Below are 23,672 nucleotides of genomic sequence, written 5' to 3'. Positions count from 1 at the left end.
ATTCTGCACATTATGTACTTCGGTACTTTTGTGGCTGTGGGGAACTCACCACCAACCTTTGGTTCTCTGTTGTAATGCTATGAGGACAAAGTGCTTGTGGAAAAGAAATGCCAGTCCGTGTTCAGTCTTAAGAAGCCAAGCAGGAAACTCTTACTGTTGTCCTCAAGTCATTCATGTGAGAGCACAAGAGAAGACAGAACCGTTATCGCTGAAGATGCACAAAGAAAGGACAAGAGGCAACAGACACAAGCTCCACCTGGGAAATTCCAATTGTACATTAGAAAAAAAAATTCAATCATAGTAGTCAAACACTAGAATAGGGCCCAGAGAGGTGAAGGAACCTCTCCAGAGGTCCCTTCCAACCTATTTTCTGTGATGAAATACAAAACCTTGCTGTAAAGACCCACTGGAAGTAAAGTATTTTTAATTATAATAGCCAAAAATATATGCACAATACTGTGTATTTTACATATACCAAGAAAAAAAACCATACTGCATTTCAAAATTCATTTACTGCAAGAAGAGGCAAATAGTCAGTAGTAAGGTTAAGTCACTAATATTAAGAAAAGCCACAATCTGCATGTAAGTTGAAGCCAGAAGAAAGGTACAGAAGCTCAGTATTCAGAGACACGAATTCAAAGGATTTCATACCCAATTCATCCCAACTTCATTACGTGAAAACTGAGTCTGGATTGCAGGTCTGGGCCTAGATTATTATCTAGTGCCCATGAGCTTCAGATTAATCCATTTACTTCTGCTGTTTTGAGATATTAAAGTGCAAGGTCAAGGGTATTTTAGTTCTCACAACCGCAGCCTTTTTTCACAAAAATTACTTTAATTACCAGACCAAAATGTTATTTTAAATTGTTCTTCATTTCAGGAGGTGTGAACACTGAACTAGCTGTAACAAACTTCTAACATTTTCAAAGTCAAAAGGTCATTTTTACTTAAAAAAACCTTCACAATAAAACTCTTAACAGAGGCTTAAAAAGGTCTTTACAAAATAATCTCCATCACACTTACAATAGTAAGAAAATTATTCTGGTTGCTAGTTTTTAGTAAATACGAACTGGTTTGTGTAATCTGTATTAAAGATGGTTAGAACTACAGTTCACATTTTATTTTTTAAAGGTGGACCCATAAACATGTCAAGAAAAGCAGATCATTGCTGTTTCTCAACAAGTCTTTTTTAATGAGGACGTGCTGCCTTGGTAGGCAAAGCCTGTTTGACTGCCAGCTGATACAGGATAGCTGAAGGAGAGAAATAATGATTTGCACGCCAAAAAAAACCTTCAGCGATCACTTTATACTTGGCAACTGTACAATTAAACTGATTTAAGATCAAAATTGTGTCATTCCATCCATCCCTTGAATGACAGCGCTGATCATCTCAAAATTTAAGTTTGCTTGAAGTGACAAAAGAAGGTAGAATCTGAGCAAGTTCTGGACTGGCAGAAAAAAAAGTCTGTCGCTCATCCTGTCATCTGTAACTAGGAAAATACTAGATGTTCTTCAAAGTGTTTTTCACCAGGTCTGTCGGAGCAACAGGTATGGCTGTGCAGAGAAAACACAACATGTGTGTATGGGAAGTATGAAACACATCAAATTCTCTATTCCCGCAGTAGTACTAATAAAATTAAATATGCCAACATTCAATTTCAAGGACTCAAAAGGATCTAAAAATCCATACACATTTCTCATCAATTTTTTTTCATCACATTTTTTAATACAATAAGCTCCTGAAATGTGCTTTTTGTGGACACAAATTGGCAATTACTATTACAAACAGAAAGAGCTCACAATAACTGCTCATAGTATGTCATTCACTACGCATTTTAATTACCTACCACATTCTTTAACTTACAGCAATAAATTATCCTACTCTATTTAGAGATAGAAATAAAGATGCCATAGTTTATACATCTGAGATTTAATATGCTGGTGCATTCTCCTCCCTTACTGGGGCCCTCTGAAAAGAGCTGTAAAAATAAGAATAATATATAGAGTACATAGTGACTTAAATCTTCTAACCAACACAGTGACAGACACTCCTGTGAATGCAATAAAAAGAATAAGACGCTAGTGGTGGCTACACTTAACTACATATGGACAAAATTCTCATTTGCAAGGGTAAATTAAAGCCATCTTAGAATTTTTGGTTTCCTTTCAACCAAGTTACCAAAACAGATACAGAAAATGAAATCTTCAATTTATGTGTTAAAGTTGTCCCAAGCTCTTCTTTACATTGTTCACATGAAACCCTGGTACCACTGTTTCACAAACAGTAGCTTCAAGATGATGTAGAAGAGTTAATTCTAGTCACTCATACAAAATAAAAGTAGAACTCGGATGTTTTTGATATCATTGTTCCTAGTTTATGAGTGAGCAGAAGGAAACAGATATTGGCAGCTACTCACCAATTTTGTGTGCAACCAATTCTTCTCGTACGCAATTTTAACTCAGATAGTTAACTTACCCATAAATGTCAAAACAGTAAATACTCCCAAGACAGAACCCTACACAAACTGCTACACAGCAGATGCTCTGCATCAACGCTCTCTCTCTTTGCTTTCAAAATCTATCCTCCATATGATGGAGCACAGTGACAACCTTAGTCCCTCTTCTGCTTTCAAGAACACTGTTTGGCCAACTCTATCTCTCCAATAGAAAACAATCAGCTAATTCAGACCAGGAATAAAACCAAACATCCAGCTCCTCCCTTAGCTTGCATCTGCTACAGTTTTATCTGCTCCAAAATGATCATAGTCCCCAAGCAGTGAACGGGACCTGCACTGGCCAACAGCACCATAAAGACTGACATTCCTAAGCAGGGACAAGCAGATCCTGTCTTTTTCCCTCTGCTGACAGCAGACACCATGAAATTAAACTGGACAGCAAGAGGTAGCTCTGCACATCAAAGCAGGGAAGTGGTGAGGTCTCAGCATCCAAATCAATTAACGTGAAAAATATGAAGAGGGAGCCCAGAGCTACCTGTGACATTTACTCTTTCCCTTGAGCAGCCCACGAATACAGAGAGGCTGTCTCTTTAGATAATCTGCTTCTAGATAGACAAATGGAGGTTGCTGCCGTAGGCACTGCTGGAGAATCCATTACCTTCCTACTAGCACCCTTCACATTTGAAGGTCTTAAAAGAAAAGAAAAAAAGCAAAAGAAAAAACCCACATGCCAATCCTACCTGACCAATGTCTATCACATTTTCCTTTTCCCTGCTGTAAGACTTCTGCAATAATATTTCACACAGCTTATGTAGAGGCATTTCTTCTCTTGTAAAAAAAATCCTGGCCTTGCAGCATGCAGCCTTCCCAAGACACCCCTGGTCATTAAGTGCATCCCAGTGGGACCCAATTGCCCTTCCATTTAAGTCTCTGGGACCCAAATCCCAGTCTCAAATGCTGTTCAGTCAAGGAAGTGCAGGGAGAAGTCCCAAGCAATTCCTGCTGGTATCACAACCACACAGACACCCTCAACTGTGCTTTGTTGCTCAACATCCTCCTAAACTGTCCTCAGTTTAGTTCTCAATGAAAGATACACAGTGTCTGCTGAAGCTAAGCAACAAACCACTTCAAGCTTTGTGGTGACAAATTAACACCTCCCAACCTCCACAATGAGACAAAGTTGTTTCTGTAGCAATAAGCTTCGTATGATTTCACCCTAAATAGTCATAAATAAAAGCTGAGAAAAAAATTCTCTAAGTATGACTTGAGACTCTGCACAGGCCATTGTGGTAACCGATACACCACTGTCAGTGCTGTGCAGCCAAACAGTGCCTTTTTCCTATTATTTGGCCAAGCTCTAAAAAATGCATTTCATCAGCTATGACATTTCATTTTTTAAAATGAGATGCTATCAACTGACCATGAGAAGCATTCTGTTACAAATGACTACTAAAACTGTACGGTAGCAGTTACAGATATCTAGAATATTCCTCTGAAATGCCAAGTATTTCTCTTCATACTGGGTATTTATGTACCTTGGCATTATCAGTTCTTCTGAAAAATGGAGAAATACATCAGCAATACACCTTGTTGTATGATTCCTAAAAAGACAAGGTACATATTTCTTCCTCCTTACCACTGAAAAGAGAATACAGCCTTTTCCATAACATCAAGTGAGGCAAATTGGTACAATACAGATCCTCAGCTAGAATACACATCTTAAAATAATAATACCTGCAAGTTATATTTTGTATCTAAGATACTAAATTATATTAGATATGTGATTTCTCTTCAAAGTGAACCAACTTCTATGCTTCCATATAATTTTACTCGTTCTACTGAAATTCTTAAGCTATACAATGATAAGAAACTAGTGGCATATATAGAGGTCTCAATTAGGAATTTATCATTATAAACGTTTAACACCTTCTTAGGAGAGAAGTGACTTTTTCCCTGGCACGTATGTGAACAGTTGGCCAACTAATAACCACAATTTGCACATTAAAACACTGGATCACTACCAACATTCTTTAATTTACTACACTGTAAATGAAATTTCATCATATCCAGTATCACCAAGTTTTCCTACACTTTCCTACACTGAACAATTGAATTGAGGAACACTTTTGACGTATTTGTACTAGTGATTATTAGGCCACACCAAAAAAAAATCTTAATATCAGGTATCTTTTAGGAATGGAGGGAAGAACTTGAAGACTTCCCCTGCATCTAAAGTCTAGAAATTGTTTTTCCCATCAGAATGACACTTGGCAGTTGCCTGCTTAACAATTTAAACCGCAGAGGAAAAAAGAGAAAGTAAAGACATCTACTTGCAGCTGAATTTGATAGGAGTACATAAGTTATATTAGAACAAACTTACAAATTCCTGTATCTATACATCAATGTTGTGGCTGTTCAGGATTGATATTCATAGTCCTGTATATTTCCTTGAGAAACAGCAAGGCAGTGTCTTCAGATCCCCTATGAAGAATTGAGAGAGAAAAATAAACCAAAACAAACTGTTATTTTGGTATGGTCCATATTCTAATTCTTGTGAGACACATTTCATCCCATTCCAGGTTTCTAAAAAGTTTGCACAACCTATTGCCCTAATACTTATCTTTTGGGAACGTGGCTTTACTTCCACCAAATTTCACTATCTTCATCATTTTTGCTTTATTTCTGCTATCAGCCCTAGCCTATGCATTTACCTTTTTCTACTGTATTTTCCCCCAACTCTGTCCCCCCTAACTCACTATGGCTGCAACTTGAAATTCCCCTTCTCTATCCACGTCTTTGATGTTACTCATTTGGCTTAAATTTCTTCAAATAATCTATCTTTTTTTTTTGTCTGCGATGAGCTCCTGAATATATTTCACCAAGAATACATTCCACCTGTCAAGGCTTCCTTCCTTTACTTGCTCCACTGCAAAATCAAAACTTTAGACTATCTGAACTTAAATTTATCATGGACAAGACTTAATTTTCTTAATTGTCTATAAAGTATTATTTAAACACATGTAAACAGTACCAATATAAAGAGCAACAATCACTGTTAGAAATAATAAACAGGCAAATTGTAACAAAGTTCCAAAGCTGCAGGAGTTGTTAGATAAGGGTAGCTTCCTGTGCTTTTTAGAAGTTACACAGGGAGACAGTTTTAAAGGAGATTGAGACAGTCAGAACTGTGAGGCTCCAAATATGAAGAACATCGTTTACAGGGCACCAGGACAGAGTGACATGTGCAAGCTAAGGGACTACAAATATTTTCCACAATTTAGCACAAATACAGTAACCACATCTCTTGATGGTTTCTACTATTAAATGAGCAAACAAACAAGGAAGGAAGGATCAACACAGCAGCTCTGTTCTCTCTAACACACAGAGCATTTCATTTAAGGCTTTCCCCACCACCCCCCTCAAAAAACAATAAAAAAAAAACACAACCAAAAAACCACCACATGCTCTCGTATTTGAGTCATTAATCATTGTGTTTATCTTCCTTGTTCGAATAAGAAAAAAAAAAATAAAAGCTATGCAGCAAGCTTTTAAAAACTTGGCAATGATCGGCTGCCGCCTTGTGGAAAAAACTCCCCCTGCCTTCAACTGTACCCACGAAACGGCAGTTATTTCTCTTAGATATAAAGGTCTGTCTCCTGTTGCCAAACATAATTTGCACATCTCTACCGTTCCAGATCTTGTGTCTTTTCATGTGTGCTAATTTTATGACAGAAAACACATAAAAATGACATACCGAAAAAAGAAAAAAAATAGAGCAACTTATAAGGGCAAATAAAACAAGTCAATAGTTACGGCTATTCCTATAAATAGAATTAGATCTGTCTCCATCTGAAACATGTAAGCACTTAAAAAAAAGTAAATCCAAATCCAGCTAAGGCAATGGAGTACAGCAGCCCTGATTACATGAAGACATCAAACTCTGCTTCTTGTTCTAGAAATTGTTCTGTATATGAGCAACCACCCCACACAAGTGGTAAATCATAACCATCCAAATTTACAGGAAGATCCACTGTGCTTTTTTTCTTCCTTTTATTTATTAATCTTCAGTAGCAGAGCATCAATATCCAGCAATTTCATTCCAACATGAAGAGGCAATAAAGTTTTACTGCATATTGTAGTCAAATACAATTCCTTCATAAATAGTTTTATTTGAAAAACTACAGTTGTCAAAAGGCTCATAGAGCTCTTTTTCTGAAAATTATTATAGCTAAAGGTGTGTTCTGAGTGTCAAAGTTCAAGAGATCAGTATGCAATGTCTTTATTGCAAAGAGGACAATAGATTTGTTTACTTTGTGCTAACACAGAATTTTATTTTGAAATTAGATTAGCCAATAGTGACATCTAGGTGCGACACCTGGACAGTCATATATACTGTTTGCCTTCATACTCGAATCGTCTCAATTATATAGCACTTGAGCATCCAGAGTATAACAAATTTATCTTTACAGTATGTGGGAAGGCAACAGAATTTAATGATGAGGATCTCATATCCAACTCGACAGCAATCTTTTCCAAACATCTCAAAGATTACAAAGACCCAGAAGACTCAAGTCTCCCAAGCCACAGGTGCACACATTGACCGCTGGAACAACTCTTATTCCAGTAGTTTTATAATTGGTTGGTCCTTTTGCAATATTAGCCTTAAAAATAGATCAGGGTATATAAACCCAGTTACTTCTGTCAAAACGCACTCGAAGTGAAACACTAGAGCACGATTTTTGACAGAGATCACCTGAATTTTGATTATAAAATGAACTCAAGACAGGAAACAGGATTCTAGCTATTACCATTTTGGTCACATGTAAATAACAGACAATAGGAGTAAAATAAACATCATCACCAACATTTAAAGATACACAGTTATATCAGAAGAGCAGTATTTATAGAATGACAAATATTTCCTCTTACCAGTAGCACAAATGACTCTGTAAAGCAAAAAGGTATTCGTTGAAGCTTTCTATTGGTTTTTCTTGTAGAACATAATCAATGCGACGTCCTCCATTTAGCATTCCAACCTTCACCAAAAAATCTTCATCTTTTGGAGGGTCTGGACTTTCAGTGATCTTTTCAGCTAGAATTCAAGAGTTTAAGAATTAAGAAAGAAAGAAAACACAACCGATTTAGAAACCTGCCCTGCTAACAGAAACTGGAAGAGTTATACAAATTCAAGCCTAAAATATCATTCAATAAAAGCAAGCTTTTCCTTTCCTAAAAGACAAAAAATGCAGCAACAGAACTTAAATTTAACATTAATACTCTAAAAGCAGAGGCCTTTTTAACAGGGTCAAGAAAATTAATAGCAAGCAGTAATCAGGTTGCTCAAGTTTCTGCTGATTACCAAGATTGGTAAATTCTAAGAAAACCAACAACATGTCCACATACCTTCTACCACTTGTTTTTCTTCTTCTTCTTTGATTTGGTTAGCTACCTTCTCCAGTTCTGCTTGTAGCTGAGTTGAAGACGTATGAGCACGTGCAAATTCGTTAAGGGTCTGCCACGCACTCTTCAACGAGCTAATAAAACCCTGCTTCAGATCAGATCCCATACGAGAGAGAGAGTCTTTCAACTCTAAGAAAAGAAAAAAAACTGTTAAAACACCATAGTAGAAGGACTTAAAATTATAAACTGAAACCAGAATGACTAAACCCTGTTCAAAAAACATCCTAATTATTAGGGGAAACATGACTGCTAGGTCATGAATGAGTATTTCATTAGAACCATATGGGTCTGCTAGAGCAGGGCTTACAACTATTCCAGGGAACAATCACCTACATCAAAGAAAAACCAGAAAAGAGCATCAGACCATATTTTTCTCCTTTACTACACACACTTTCTGAGAGTTGTAACGTAGAACATTCCTTAACAAGTACCTTGTCTGGTCTAGAAAGGCAGGCTCATTCTAATGTACCATTCTAAAGTATAGATGCTGTAGAACTTCTCCATCCAAGTGCCTGAAGACAGGCTTCAGGAGAGCTCTGTGAATCCGTACAACAGTAATATTGCCAACTGTACAGCAAAATTGATTTTCCTTATTAGGTACACAAAATTTAAGCACATCACCTTGATCTGATGTGTACTTGTGAGCAACAGAATCAAGACCCTGCCCACCAATGGCTACAAAATCACCTTTTTCCTCAACGTGTCCAGTACTGAACAGACACTGGTTTGGGGGTCATTAGGGACAAGGTAAAAGAAACCAGTAAATTTTGCTTCTTTTACAGCATCTTAGAAATTAACATGAAAACTCAATATACAGCAATTTTTAAATAGAGCTTTGGTAACTAGAAGCTCAAACCTGGAAGGATTACCATTATTACATCTGAATGCAACTGTGAATGCCCAACTCATGGAGCTAGGAGGAATCTCCTCTGATGTTCAGGAAAACCATGGAGTCAGATATCCAGAAATATTCATTAGTCTCTTGAAATTTTACAATATTCTAATGCATTAAATGATTAAATTAGGAATGAGATCCATATATGAAATAAGTTGGGTTTTTTTACCCAGATGAAGTCTTTTTCTGCCTTTATGATGTGGAATGAGAACTGGTTTTAAATCCATGTCTTCAACGATCATTGGTTCTAACCTGTATGCTACTGGATCAAGCTGTTAAGAAACAACACATTGACATTTAGTTATCTTAGAAGTTAATTATAATATCACATTTCAGTGAAAAAAAATGCTATTTTTGATTAATAGAGAACCATTTTTTAATTCTGTTCTATTTCAGTTTACAGAAACTCAGTTCGTGACCATTTAGTTTAATTGAAACATTACACAGGTTCATTAACTAATTAGGTCTTGTTCTCCTACAGAAAGGGATTCTAAAGAGGAAACACAACAGCGAAAGAGCAGCAAAATTTCCTTGCACTCTCATGATCTCTACCAACATGTCACTGTTTAATTGTTAAACAAGGTGGGACAGAAGAGGACAAATGTACTGCATGCACTGCAAAACCCCTAAGGGTTTCTAAATTTCCCAGAATCTAAACTGGAAACTCAGAGAAGTCCTGTAAATCGCTCAAATATAAACACTTTATTAAAATCTACGAGAATAGCTTGGAATTAATGAAGAAAAAAATGTTCTTTAAGCTCTGAAAACACACAGGGCAAATATTATCAAGCCAACCCATACCTAGAATGCTAGGTATGGAACCTAGAGCCAGCTCTACTTCACTTTTGCAGTAAAAAGACTACAAATATTTGGAATATGTATTTCAGTTGCACCATTTTTTTTAGAAGAGCGTTTTGGGAAATGTATGTAGGGGAACAGAAGGTGTAACACTCAGAGGTTACAACTTCGTATTCTGCATTGTTGTCATCTGCAACAAGTAAAACCAAATCTCCAAAGTACTGCTTACTCACTGGATGATAGATGTTGAAGAATCCCTTGCAGGTAGGAAGCCTGTAGTTTTCATCAATCTTCTCCACACCTCTCACAGTAAGGAACACACCAATAGGAGAACCGAGAGCAAAGAAAATATCTGGTTCAAAGTCCAACGCGCTGTAAACCACAGAAACCTGCAAGACAGAAATCAGACAGAATCTCTCAGAACTGCCAACTAGTTAATAGAATGCTTAGCTAGGAAGGAAAAACAAGTTGTGTATTAAATAAACCACATGCTCACAGTACTTCCAGGAATCTTCAGCTGCATTGCCCTCTTCCATACTAATACTAGAGGGACTAGTACATTTTAACACTGTAATATTAAAATGCTTTTCTTAAAACAAAAAGAAATCAAAAGTACAAAAAACAGGAAGTCTTTGAGGTTTGGTTTTTAAGTTAAGTTTGAGGTAAGACTTAAATGTAACACCATAAGTGGGTCAATTTAGGCAACTGAGTTAAATACAGCTTCACAGAATCAATATGTCACTCACACAGTTCTGCCTCTGGAACAGAGCTGTATTTTCAGCTCGCTCACTGCTGAAAGAAAAAATGAATTGTGGTGGCATCCTTGTTATAGTAAGTTTTGGGTTTCAGTAATCTAACACACTCACCCAACCCTGCTGCCAAAGGGTAAAGTTCTGCATAGATATAACTTTTGTACAACAACCAGGGGAACCAGCACTAAGTCATCAACATTAAAAAAAGAAAAAAAACCCCACAATTAAAAACCACAAACCCCCAAGCCATAACCAAGCAAAAATACGGCATTGTTCCAAATAAATCTTTTAAATCTATGTACTCTCACCTGGCCAGTTCCAACTTCAAAATACTCATAGTCAATGTTCACAGAAGAAACAGATGCACCAACTGGAAGCTTCCTCTTTGAGTGCATCTGACCAGGCTCTGAAGGGGAGACAGGAGTACCTGTCTCTTTTGATTTTGGGGCATCTTCTTGAGTTTGGAGTGTGGCAGCCAGCACTGCCTTCTTTTCTGCTGCTGCTTTCTTTTGTTCCTTTTGAAACAAGTTTCAAAATCAGGGAAAAAACAAAAAAAAAAAAGAAAAAGGTTATTTCAGAGTTGTCAATATTCCTTTAATACATCCATGATGTTAACAGTGTGTTAAAAGAACAGAAGTTACTCCACAGCAAGGAAGTCTGTTATATTTGCTTAACAACTTGTTTCATTTCTTAAAATAAAATATGTACAGAAGTTACTCCACAGCAAGGAAGTCTGTTACATTTGCTTAACACGAGAAAAGGAAAAAAAAAAAAAAAAAAAAAAGTATTTACCTGCTTGGCTGCTCTATCTTTTACAAAATTAGCTATTTTCTTTCTTGGTCCAAGAGGTATCCCCATTTCCTTCAGGTCATCAATTGTACACATCAGCTAAAAAAAAAAGCAAACACACACATCAAAGCATAATTTATAACTTTTCTAGTAACATATAATTTCTTATTGCCAGTGACTTACAAATTATAGGTAAGATATTTTATAAAGCTGCAGAGATTACAAAAGATTAAAAAGACATGATACAAAGTGCCTTAACATAGTTGGGAGGGTGGGGGAGACAGAACAAGAAAAAGAGAGCTTTGCATAACGGTTAGTCTTCATGTGATGCATTAATCATCTTACCTTTGACACTGCTTTCATGCCTCATGGTACACAAAACTTACAAAAAAAAAAACTTCATGTGATGCATTAATCATCTTACCTTTGAGACTGCTTTCATGCCTCACGGTACACAAAACTTACGAAGAAAATAAAAAAAAAAAACCAAAAAACAGCCCCAAACTAACAACAAAATCCCCCAAATGTAAACCTCTACACCCTGCCAATCCCCATAAGTCAAATGAACGTTATTGTACCAGAGACTCCATGTCAATTCGTTCCTTTTCAAATGTGCTTGTGTACTCCGACAAACTAAGCATTTCCAGAGTCTTCTGCAAAGTAGGAACATCATCCTCCACTTCAGGCTCACAAAGGTCATCACCAGAAGTAGTAATTGAGGAGCCCAAGGAACTGGTATCTTCAGTCATCTTAAGAAAAACAGCACAGAAAGAGAATCACACCATCTAACAGTGAAAAACTAATATTCAGCAAGTAAAAACAAGTTAAATTATTGTCTCTTAAAAACATCATTATGTAAGCTTTGTCAATTTATGTCCATTTTTAGTAAAGTAGAATACAGATTTTTCCACTAATAATACACTAGCAACATAGAAGTTTAAAAATTCCTAAGAGGCAAAAAGTTTCTTGAACTTTCTGATACTCAGGAATATTTTCTTTTAATCATCAAACAACTGGTCACTGTTTCTAGCCTGAACACAGAGAGATTCTTTCCCTCTTGCACATCTTCCCCACCATACACATACTGTTACACACAAGTTACACGTCCACAAGGGTCAAAGGTGATGTCCATGATCAAATCCCATTATTGGAACTTGAGAGAGATGCAAACAGTTTGCCCTGAGAATCAACAATATTTACAAAACTGCACGTTCCCATTAACATGTTAAAATCTACTACCAGAAACATGTTTCAGCTAATAAATTCTGAAAACTTAAGAAAAAGTTGCTGAAAGTAGCAGATCTATTTGCCTAGAAAGGCTAATATGCAAATTACCTGTTTATCATGAACAGCCACATCCTTTACTGTCCCATTAACACCAGAGAATGGTCCACTATTTACTGATGAAGCCAAGTCCTTCTGGTTAGACAATATGTCAAATAGAATTAAGGAACCTGGAAACAGGAATGAAAGTTGCCTTGGGAAAAATGTCCAATTTTCCTGTCCCTCAATCCCAAGCAAGATTTACATGCAACAGTAACAGCAACGTACAGATTGATCAAAAAAGATGACTGGATTAAAACTAAAATACTCACATATTATCTTGAACACAATCATTCTCAACAAAAAGCAAACCTTTCCCCCCCCCCCCCAGTTCATGCTTTGTGTCATTGCTGTGATTAAACTATCTTTCCTCAACCATCTTAGACTGCTTGCCAAACTGGAGGAAAAGTTCCAGCACAAATCAATATGTCATATTTGCTATAACATTTATTCCATGTTCCAAAAAATTAGCTTATTTTTACTACGTGGGGATTCTGGGACACGGAAGTTACCCACCAAACAGGACACCAGATATCCTGTCAACTTTTAAACACAAATTAGATAGTAAATCTCCATGAGGGAGCATTTGTGAAGTACTAACCTTCTCTCAAAGCTTTATAAACGTAGCTGTCAAGAGGTGTTTGACTTTTAGTCAGCAGCATTCTGGAAGACAGCCATGCCTTATCAGCTAATTTTAACCTTACGCTTAATGAAGGTTCTATTTCCTGTAGTGTAGGAACGTTGGTTTCATCCCAAATCAATTCCTCTGATAATTACCTAAGCTGTGCCCAGCCACAGAGACTCCTCCTTTGAAGTCGGGGTTGCGACTCATGAAAAGCGTGTACAAACGGTTCATTTCCATCCCCACTTTGTCCACGATGGTCTGGCAGTAGGTGGGGCTGTTGTAGAACAGGATGTCGAGGAGCGTTTCGTTGGTGAAGTGGCGCAGGCGTCCAATGCTCGGCAAAGTGATCTTTTTTATGTTCCTAGTAGCACAAAATCATTCATTAGAAGCGTGAATGCCTTCCAAAAAAATGCAGGTGAGAACTTTGTTAACTTTTGAAATGACAGGTATCAGAACTGCAGTGTAAATATTACAGATATGGTTTCCATAGACATTAACAAAACATATGGTCTTCTGGCCTCATTACATATTGATACATTAGTGCTATCTACTGAATGTACATATTTGAGAAAGATACAGCTCCCTTTTCTCTCTCCAGGCTGAAGGGATGGCTGAAATAACCTCTTCTCTGTTCAAACACTGCTCTCATACTAACAGGGAAGTTCTGTGAGTAGATTGGTAGAAGTGGAAGTGAAAAAGAACTCATATATAAAAACTGAAGGTGAAATCGAAGTAACAGGAAACATAATGCTCTCTTTTTGGTGAAAAAAAGCTTGGCATCACCACCTGCCAGCCTGGAGTTAAGACAGCTGCAGCAAGAACTGAGACTGCCTCAGTTAGTCAGCACTGCCTGGTTTGATTAACAAAATGAGGATCCTTCCTCAGGATAACGCAGTGTTCAAATGAGAATAAAAGACTAAAACTCTAGAAAGCAGTATGACTAGACTGAGCTAGAACAGCCTGGAGAACACCAGTGTGCGCTCTGAGGGGTACAGCTGCTACCCTTGCATTTTCCACTTCCCTATCTTTGAGCAAGAGAAAACAGCTTGAAATGTCAAGCAACAGCAAATCTATTTTAAAATCGCACCAAGAAGCAATTTTAAAATAGATTTGAAAATGCTGTAACACTCCTACCCAAACACAGAGACTTTGTTTAAAAAAAAAAAAAAAAGAAAAAAACCAAACCAAAAAACGCCATGACCTTAGCTCAACTGCCTAATCATAATTCAAGTACTGCTCTGGGACTGGACAGAGGGCTCAATGCCTTCCGCAGAAAGAGGACAGTGATAATTCCTGGGGTCAGTCTCAGTGAGACTACAGGAATGTACAGGAGAAAATTCTCCATTCTAAATTGTACACTCTTGTTGCTGGACAATACATCTCCATGCTCACCACCTCATACTTACCATCACTATTTCTACACACTCACTCATCATCATGTATCAATGCATTAGTCTCTTTCATGAAAATGCAGCACTGAAAAAATATGTGTGTCTGCATGTGTATGTATATATTTATCATGTCACTTAGTGTCATGAAAACAAACAAAATACGCCACACACCTTTCCACTTTCCCTATACTATTAGTCTCTTTCATGAAAATGCAGCACTGAAAAAATATGTGTGTCTGCATGTGTATGTATATATTTATCATGTCACTTAGTGTCATGAAAACAAACAAAATACGCCACACACCTTTCCACTTTCCCTATACTCCTCATCAAAATGTTTATTTAAAAAAAAAATTAGTGATTCCCTTTTGTAACTCAGTCATTCATTTATTCATCTAGCCTAAAAAGCATATTAACTTCTCTTTATCCACTTCACAGAAACCCTTAAGATGCAGCTTGTATGAAGTTCTCAACATTAAATAATACACTGACCTGTCCACACCCGTGGCATCTCCGTGCAGAGAGCTGTGCCAGTGAACTGGGAGGAATTCCACCCGGCTCACTTTGCGTTCCTCTAAAGATTTCTTAAAGTGAGTCTGCAACAACTTCAGAGAAACAGTCCTGAAATCATCAACTGTAGAGAAGAAGAGCAGTGAAAATCTGATGGTAGCAGTACTCAAGTAACACATAATTACAATTATTTTTTTCTTCCCCCCCGCCCTCCACCTCCAGTTTTAGCCACGGAACACAAATGAACAAAACTGGAAAGTAGAAACATCTTTTCAAGCATTGGTCCTCCAACTATAAGAAAGCATGTATTTATTTTTTTTAAAAAGTGGATTTTCTAGCAAGCTTCTATTTATCTCACAATGAGTGCATTTTGACTCCATGACCAGACATTCTTAATTTACTCAGTTGTGCTGGAGTGTATTTAAAACAAAAAAAAAAAACCCCAAACAACCCAAAAAAGCAAACAAAAAAAAAAAAATCACCCCTGACACAAACACCACCACAAACACAAACCACACAAAGCAAAACCATACACCCACACTATAAAAAAAACACACCCCAAAAGCCAAACCATTCTGCAAGTCTAATATAGAGGACTAGTACTAACAGTTAAGGCTGCAAGTCCAACAAAACACAGAATCCGCTGTTGGAAAATAATCAGGAAAAATTCTACCAGATATTGAACTTCCTAACATTAGGGAAATTTTTATGTTTTTTTAAAGACACACTTACCCAAATACGAGATACAGAGACCCACATTTAAACAATTAAGAATACAACTACTTATTAAACAAGCAAAAACTTACCACATTCAACAATGCTTCTAAATCTCAAGTCGCATACAGGACCTATGCCATGAACCATAAATACTAGATGGTCAATTTGGGACATTTCTCCTGTAGAAAAAGAAAATAAAAGAATTTAGAGTAGCAATATGTACTGTGGTGGTGAAGTTTAGAGTCAAGCAACCTTAAGATGTACTTGATTTATAAAGCCTACTACATAACATGGTCCAGGACATAACAGTCCACAGGAGTCCTTTGAGTAAAAAAACACGAAACCAGATAAATTCTTTCAAGTAGCTTCAACTAAGCTAAGGAAAAAGTTTAACCTTTAGGCATTAACAGTGCATTGCCACTCCATCCATTAGGGTCCTACTTTTGCACAGAAACAAACTGACTGCTCAAGCTGCAGATGCACATACAGTAATCACGTACCATCTGGAATTTCATCGTGGTCATCATCGATTCCACGTTTGACTACCCTTGGTCTTGCCTGACCATCTTGAGTGGTGCCCCATTCATCTGGCGTGGCAGAAGGTTGGAACTGAACTATGACCTGAAAAAAATATATTGTCCAATTAGTAACACAAAAAAACCCCTTATGATTCATATTGTTAGTCTGAAAGTATTACATGGTTTAACACACTTTTTGATTGATTGCTTTACTTTGCATCCGAGACAACTGTTTTCTTTAATTAGCACATATGCAAAAAAACGCCTTAAAAAACACAAGGGCTATGCCTTGCAGCAGCAACAGCTTCATTAAAACTAGATTCCAAAATAACACAAATAATTCTTATTACCTTGAAAGGCAACCAGATGACTTAAATAAAAGTAACCCCTAGTTGAAGAAGCCAGCCTACTCAGGGATTCTTAACAATTTTAATTCCTCAAACAAGCTTTATTCCAGCTCCTCTTTCTTAGACCCCAGTACCTGGTTCTTCCTTAACTGCCTACTGTATTCATGAGAAAACTGAACACTACCCCAATTTACAATTACTCTATCGTGGGGGGACAAAAAAACAACAACCAAAAACCAAAAACAAACAACCAGTTCTTTTCAGGGAAGGACAACACCATCCAAAGTAGCCCAGAAACCCTAGAAAGAGAGGAATTCAGTAACACCACTATTTATAAGACTTAACACTGACTCAGAGTAGTCTGTGCTCTTATTTATGACACCAAGCGGTTTAAGCGCTCGCTCCTTTTCTAGGTTTTTACTGCACAGAACTCCTTAATCAGCATTACTAAGTGCTTAAAGTAGAAGCAACTATGATTCTTTCTGATCCTTTAATTATTTTATTTATTTATTAAATACTGCATCTGTGATAGGTGAACAGTTACCACTATTGCTCAATAAGGCTAAAGTCCATGTTTTCATCACATGAGACTGTTATCAGAGTATTTAGAATAACTTTCAAAGTTTCTTTTGCTATACTTTCTCATGACCTAAAACCAGCTGCACTGGAAGATTTCTCATGGCTTAGATACACAAACTAATTACCTTACAGCTAGATGAATGCTCTTTTCCACATGAAAGCTCTTTGTTTTAATTACCTTCCACTTGGTACCGGACTGAGGTTGAACTAATTCAAATTGCCTCCCATTTGCTACCAGTTATGCTTAATCAATAATATTTACTATGCAAACCCTTCTTCTTTTTAGGTTTCAGAGAGTATTGTCTTCTAATCACATGACAGCACACTGAAGCAAGCAGGAGTTCAGTGTTCGAAAACCATTATCATCTTTAATGCACAAATATTCAAAACTATCAACAAGTACTTTTCAAGCACGACTAAGGCTGCACTCAATTTATGCTTCCATCGACCTGCTCATTTACCCCTAATGAATTCTGTGAGAACCAATTGCCAAAATTACCTTGGGATTATGCATAACAATTGTCTCCCCGTTTGGGAATTCAAGTCGCCGATGCCATTGATTTGTAGTTACAGCCCTTTTATATTCTGCCTGAAACAGTAAACAAGTTACATAAAATCAGCTCAGTTTGGCTCAGCCAAACTATTGTGAAACAGTAAACAAGTTACATAAAATCAGCATGCCTTCTCAGCCAAACTCTTTTTTTGTATCATCTGTAACATTAAGATTATAATCTACATAACTTTATTCATACAAAAGCATCACGTGAAGCACCACGAAAGTTGATTTTAGGTCACAGCAGTGCAGGACCTATCGCATGGGCAACATGGCCTTCCAGCCACTCTGATTTTAGGTCACAGCAGTGCAGGACCTATTGCATGGGCAACGTGGCCTGTTCCAGGATTTGCTTACTTACATTCCAGAAAGTACAGCCTGGAAATCAATTTAATGAAACACAAAGCAGTATTTCTAAGGTCATAAATACAAAAGAAGTATCAAGTTCTTTGTGAAGTTTATGTAAAAGGTTAATACCAACCTCTAGTTTATCGCTAAAATCCTCAGTGTAAGGAATAAACCGGCTGTCCTTGTCTCCCTTATAAAACCACATGCATCGTCTCACTTCAGAAGGCTCTTCTTCCCAGTAAACAGCTTTCCTTACTCTGTCGTACAGGTACACGTCATAGCGCCCCCCGTCGGTGCTCAGAACCACGCTCTCGGGATCAGGCTGGACTATGACACAAAAGTCACACTGGGTTACAATAGTAACACGTGCCATCTTTTTTTCCTCTCTCATCCCAGCCCCAATCGTATGACACAAAAGTCACACTGGGTTACAATAATAACACGTGCCATCCTTTTTTCTCTCTCATCCCAGCCCCAGTCACTCCTGTGATGAATATTAGGCCACTAAGATAGTTATAACCACAGAAAAGAAGCTTCATAACAACAGACAGCCAATATGTTGCTCCTAAAATGCTTCTAAACGCTCTGTACACCACAAAAAAAGCTTTGAACAACTCCCAAATGTGAATACCTATTCCAGAACTAACAGAGTTTAACAGAAAAGGCAAAGAAAGACACAGGTAATTAGGAGTTCTATGTGAAAATGCACTATCTATTAGGGACGTACATCTTAACACTGACAGCATCATGCAACAGATCATATAAGTGAAACAAATTAAGTGGCACAAAATACACCTTCAAGGTCTGTATTAACATTACTTATTATTGCCATATCACACTCTCATATGAGTGACATTACTACCTTCCTTCTAGTCTTTCTGTTCACCTCTGAGTAAGATATGACTTACCAGAATTATAGACTTCCTCCAGTTTTGCAGAATCCAGAATGCTGAAGGGCATCCAGATTTGCTTGTCCTCCACCTCCTTACAGTAGAACCAGTGCGGCTGAACTGGTTCATATTGGTTCTGCAGCAAAACAGGAGGTGCCTGGACCAGGGGACCTGCCGGCCTGGGAGCTCGCAGCTGGGACTGGGGAAACTGGAAATAGATATGGGCTCATCATCTCAATCCCACATCACTTCTACAGAACTGATCTATACTTTCCTGTAGACAACACTCTGAGCCTGTATTCCTAACGTTTTTCCTCCCAAAGAACACTGTCTAGAATATTTCTAGAATGAAAGATAACTTGTCCTCTTTATCATGCCTTTTGAAAACTTGCACCTTTTCAAATAAAGGAGGTGAATTTCATTCCCACAAATACTGTTAAAAGCTGTTGAGGTCTCACACCTCGATTACCTAAAACCAGTAAGATTTAAGATACTCTCCTAAATTTTCAAAACTCAGGCTGAGCTTATTTCTTACAGCCACCAAATTTGACATGAAAACAAAAATGTATTCTTCTTATTATTCATTTATACATTATTACATTGCATAAAGACCGTCAAATTTAACAAGTGGCCACTTCAGCAATAGCTCTCCTGCAAAGTGAGCAGGACAGGCAGATTTCAAACTCAAATGTAGCCCCAGTGACAAAAGAAAAACAATTGATTTTGAAAGGGACTACAGCCTGCATAAAGCTGATTTCATACAAATTGTACAAAGATCCCAGTTAGTACCACTAAAAGCAAGTGATGGCAGCAACAGCAACTGCTTTGGTTGATAAAGAAAAATCCCCAGAACAGTAATGATTATGAAATATATAACAGCAACTGCTTTGGTTGATAAAGAAAAAAACCCAAAACACTAATGATTATGAAATATATAACTTCAGCAATAGCTCTCCTGCAAAGTGAGCAGGACAGGCAGATTTCAAACTCAAATGTAGCCCCAGTGACAAAAGAAAAACAATTGATTTTGAAAGGGACTACAGCCTGCATAAAGCTGATTTCATACAAATTGTACAAAGATCCCAGTTAGTACCACTAAAAGCAAGTGATGGCAGCAACAGCAACTGCTTTGGTTGATAAAGAAAAATCCCCAGAACAGTAATGATTATGAAATATATAAAAATCAAGCAAACAGAAGTTCTGAAATTCTTTAGTCTAAAACTCCAGATTGTTTAGGTTCTGCTGCCTTCCCTATGTTTTTTGTCACTATTCACAATAGCAACAATAGAGTAATAGCTCAGTCAACATAAAAACAATTTTTCTTGTTTTCAAGAAAAACTTGTCAGGTTATTACTAACTCATTCACATTATTTTAATAATGCTTTTGTGAAGGTACAAAAATGAATAGAGATTAATGCTTTATATCACACAAGATCCTCAACTGATGTGTTTCGATGGGTTTCCTGACAATTTATGTGACTTAGAGCATAATTTCAAAAAGTGCTCGCGTCGCCAGCAAAACCAGCTTGAAAAGAGATTTTTAGCCCATGTCTTGCAAATGGCTGAATGACCTGATTTGCAGCAGAGGCACAAACAATGCAGCAGCACAGCTGAAACGGCAGCAAGCGCAGTGACAGAACAGAGGAACAGAACTCCACAACCTGGATTTGTTTCTGATGTAGCTACAGCCTCAGAGCACAGCCCCTTCAAAGATCAGGAGTTTTTCCTAAAGCAACAATTCCAGGCTAGTTCTAGTGAAAATACTTTGCTATCAGAAATGGTTCAAGAATTTTTCTGGGGTGTTTTTTGGGAGAAAGGAAAAATCTTCAGAAGATAAAATATGCAATTTGAATAGAAAAGCGACTTAAATAGTATAGTTCTGGTACGAGGACATCAGGAATGATTTGTCTACCTGTGTTAGTGACCCTGGAGGTGTCTGATACATCTGGACCGGTGGCACAGAGGATGGTGGGTGAGCAGGTGCCTGGCTCTGCTGCAGCTGCGGCGGAGTAAGGTAGGGGTTAGCTCTGCTGCTGAGGGTGGTGTGTCGATAAGGGTTGTACCCTTGCTGAGATGTTCCTTGGGGAAGAGAAGATGCATTTGCAGGTGGGGGACAGCTCTGCTGAGGGGTCTGATAAGCCGCCATTCCCACCTGTGAAGTAGGTGGTGCACCGTAAGAGGACTGTGATTTGGGAATATGTGGTGAAAAGGCATTTTGCCCATCCTGTGACCCAGACACGAGTGGAAGTGAAGTTGGAGGCCTGGAAAAGGCTGGTGTTCCAACAGGTGGTGCAACAGTTGTTAAGGGAGGCTGCCCAATACTTCCAAATGGGTCACTGCTGCTGGGGACTTGAGAGAAATAGTTGAAAGTCTGTGGTGGATTCGGGCTGGCTGAAGTCTGACCCAAGAAGCTGTCCTCTTCACCAACGTCTGCAGAATCATCTGCAAAAACAAAAAGATCGCTACAGATATTGTGAGAAGTTCAAATCAGCTAGTGTATGTAGTCAAAATGTTCTGTAACGTTATCAGCTATTTCCAAAACCTCTGTTGGCCCCCATTAAGCTAAAAGCATTACAAAGCTTACACATCCTTGATGACTAAACATACCATCAAATGAAACAAAAGATACCGAGTCTTCAAGAGCATTTAAAATGGGCCATAAAAGTCGCTCAGTGTAAAAAGATAACGCAACAAAAATAAAAAATCTGAAATAAGAGCCCCAAGTATGACCAAAGCCAGGGCCTTCCCAAGCCAACCTGGCAAAGGTCCCTGATTCCAGGGCACTAAAATCCCTTCCAGTTTCCCTTATGCCTATCAAATGCAAAAGCAGCCTTGGTTCATTTCTTTTCACCATGAAACCACTTACCAAGCATAGGACTTTATGCTCTCACCTTTAGAATTCCAAGATCAAATTCAAAAGTAGAGCTTAAGGTCATTCCCAAAGAGACCAAACCTATTGGTTAAGCAACCCATTCTCACCTGCTCCTTTAACAGTGCCCTCACAAGGCTCCCCATTTGACTCGCAAGGTGGCCACAACTCATCAAGTCATTCGATGAGCAAAACTTATTCCAGTGCTCCCTAAAAATCCTAGACTAGGACAAGAGCTAAATCTCTGGTACAGAAAAGTAAGTCCTCATTCTGCATAATTGCAGGAGAGGCCTTGAAAGGTGCAAGGTCATGAGTGTCCTTTTGCATAAAGAAAATACATAAATCAGATCCAATGCAGCCAATGCAATCTGCAGAAGTCATAAGAGTGTTGTCATCTACTCTGACAACCAAGTAATTCCCAGGCCATGGGGAAAAACCCACAGAGCTATCATTGCTTCTCTGCTACTCAGTCCCCAGTCAAGAGGAGAGACCAAGCATCTCTGCAGCTACAAGCAGTCACTAACAAATGTCTTTATCCGCAGCCAACATAACTGTAATACAGAGTATCAAGGGAGCACAGGGGAATCCACAGAGAAGTCTCCCTAGGAAGCTGCTGTTCTAATTAATTAATCATAAAAGAAGCAGCTGCCATGACTAAAAAGGACTATTTGAACCATCTTTTATTTACTAGTCTTTTCAGACACTGTTAACTTGAGGCAAGCATCACCTGCATTTATCATTTTCTCTTACCTTCACCTATAGCATTTCATTCCACTTTGAGGAACAAACCCCAAAACCTACGTATGTGAACAATACTAAAACCATTTATAAGCAATGATCACTATGAAGTCAGGCCTACGGATTATCTCCCCACTACAAGCAGAATAGCCATTTATACTAAATAAGAGGTCTCAATTTCTAAACTGTAAAATTCTTCTTCCTTTCATATTTCATAAACATTGTAAAATAGAGCATACCCCACTGCCAATCCTCAGCTTTCCAAAATAACTGGTAGCAGAGCAGGCAATTCACCTCACCATGTCAGAATCATGATAAACATTAGCAATGTACTGGAGAGTTTTCAAGGCCTTTATGGAACACTCAGTCACAAAACACCTACTATTCTCCAATTTCAACTAGGTTTTGGAGATTCAGACTCTAACTGTGTCTTTCCTTGCAAAACGAGGTTGACAAAAGTTCTGCTAAAACAAAAATTATACTTAATATGTGCATATATATACACATACAGAGTTTTCCAACACAATACATTACTTTCTACTTTGCCTTATTTTAATTTTGCATTGGAACGTAAGCCCAGACTGGCAGAAAAAGAAGCATTTCATACAAATTTAAGAATTTCCTATGAGCGTACAGCTTTGACATATAAGGGTGGTATTCTTCTCGTATACAAAACAGTCTTTTTTAACAGTGACTGTGTGACAACCTCCTGTATGTCCCTCCCTATATAAGGTGGAACCCTGTCATTCACAGATTGTCAGCTGACCAGCAGTGGCATTAGGCCACTTCCTCAGTGGGAACACCCCTCTCTATCTACAGTAAGTATATGGATTACTTCACCCACACCTGAGCCAAAGAACACATCTTTTATTGTCAAACTGCAAAGCACAAAACTCTTATTACTTACTCCTGGAGATACAACAGATATATGACTGCACGCAGCTTCCTGACATTGGCTGTCAGATGTCAAACAACTCCTGAGATCAATTCTTACTAAATTTACACAATTTAAAATTCAAACTCAAGAGCTTGTTCTTTCCTGCTTCAAATTATGATTCAAGATGCAAAGTGCTCTACACAGCCAGATCCCTATGACACCTGGCTGGACAAATGG

At 37.9% G+C, this 23,672-nt stretch overlaps 1 protein-coding gene across 2 annotated transcripts in view; it reads right to left on the bottom strand.

Annotated features, from left to right (window-relative positions):
* Nucleotides 1-407: 407 nt before the first annotated feature.
* SEC23IP (SEC23 interacting protein) overlaps nt 408-23,672 on the bottom strand; it is a 29,652-nt gene continuing 6,387 nt past the window's right edge. Inside the window, exons 1-18 of one of the 2 annotated variants that reach the window (XM_014945305.1) lie at nt 20,864-21,388; nt 18,970-19,159; nt 18,195-18,388; nt 17,660-17,749; nt 16,217-16,337; nt 15,806-15,895; nt 14,982-15,123; nt 13,251-13,459; nt 12,486-12,604; nt 11,729-11,899; nt 11,154-11,249; nt 10,670-10,876; nt 9,843-9,998; nt 8,981-9,083; nt 7,860-8,045; nt 7,386-7,548; nt 4,837-4,937; nt 408-1,554 (exon numbers count right to left, since the gene is read on the bottom strand). In XM_014945305.1, coding sequence (XP_014800791.1) covers nt 4,856-4,937; nt 7,386-7,548; nt 7,860-8,045; nt 8,981-9,083; nt 9,843-9,998; nt 10,670-10,876; nt 11,154-11,249; nt 11,729-11,899; nt 12,486-12,604; nt 13,251-13,459; nt 14,982-15,123; nt 15,806-15,895; nt 16,217-16,337; nt 17,660-17,749; nt 18,195-18,388; nt 18,970-19,159; nt 20,864-21,097 — 2,553 coding nt within the window. In that variant the 5' untranslated portion in view covers nt 21,098-21,388 and the 3' untranslated portion in view covers nt 408-1,554; nt 4,837-4,855. Of the gene's footprint in view, nt 1,555-4,836; nt 4,938-7,385; nt 7,549-7,859; nt 8,046-8,980; nt 9,084-9,842; nt 9,999-10,669; nt 10,877-11,153; nt 11,250-11,728; nt 11,900-12,485; nt 12,605-13,250; nt 13,460-14,981; nt 15,124-15,805; nt 15,896-16,216; nt 16,338-17,659; nt 17,750-18,194; nt 18,389-18,969; nt 19,160-20,863; nt 21,389-23,672 lie in introns of those variants that run through there. The other variant, XM_014945304.1, reaches the window with a different exon arrangement.

This window comes from Calidris pugnax, unplaced genomic scaffold, assembly GCF_001431845.1.
Source record: "Calidris pugnax isolate Ruff unplaced genomic scaffold, ASM143184v1 scaffold89, whole genome shotgun sequence".
NCBI classification, from domain to species: domain Eukaryota; kingdom Metazoa; phylum Chordata; class Aves; order Charadriiformes; family Scolopacidae; genus Calidris; species Calidris pugnax.
This window is presented reverse-complemented; position numbering and strand designations above follow the sequence as displayed.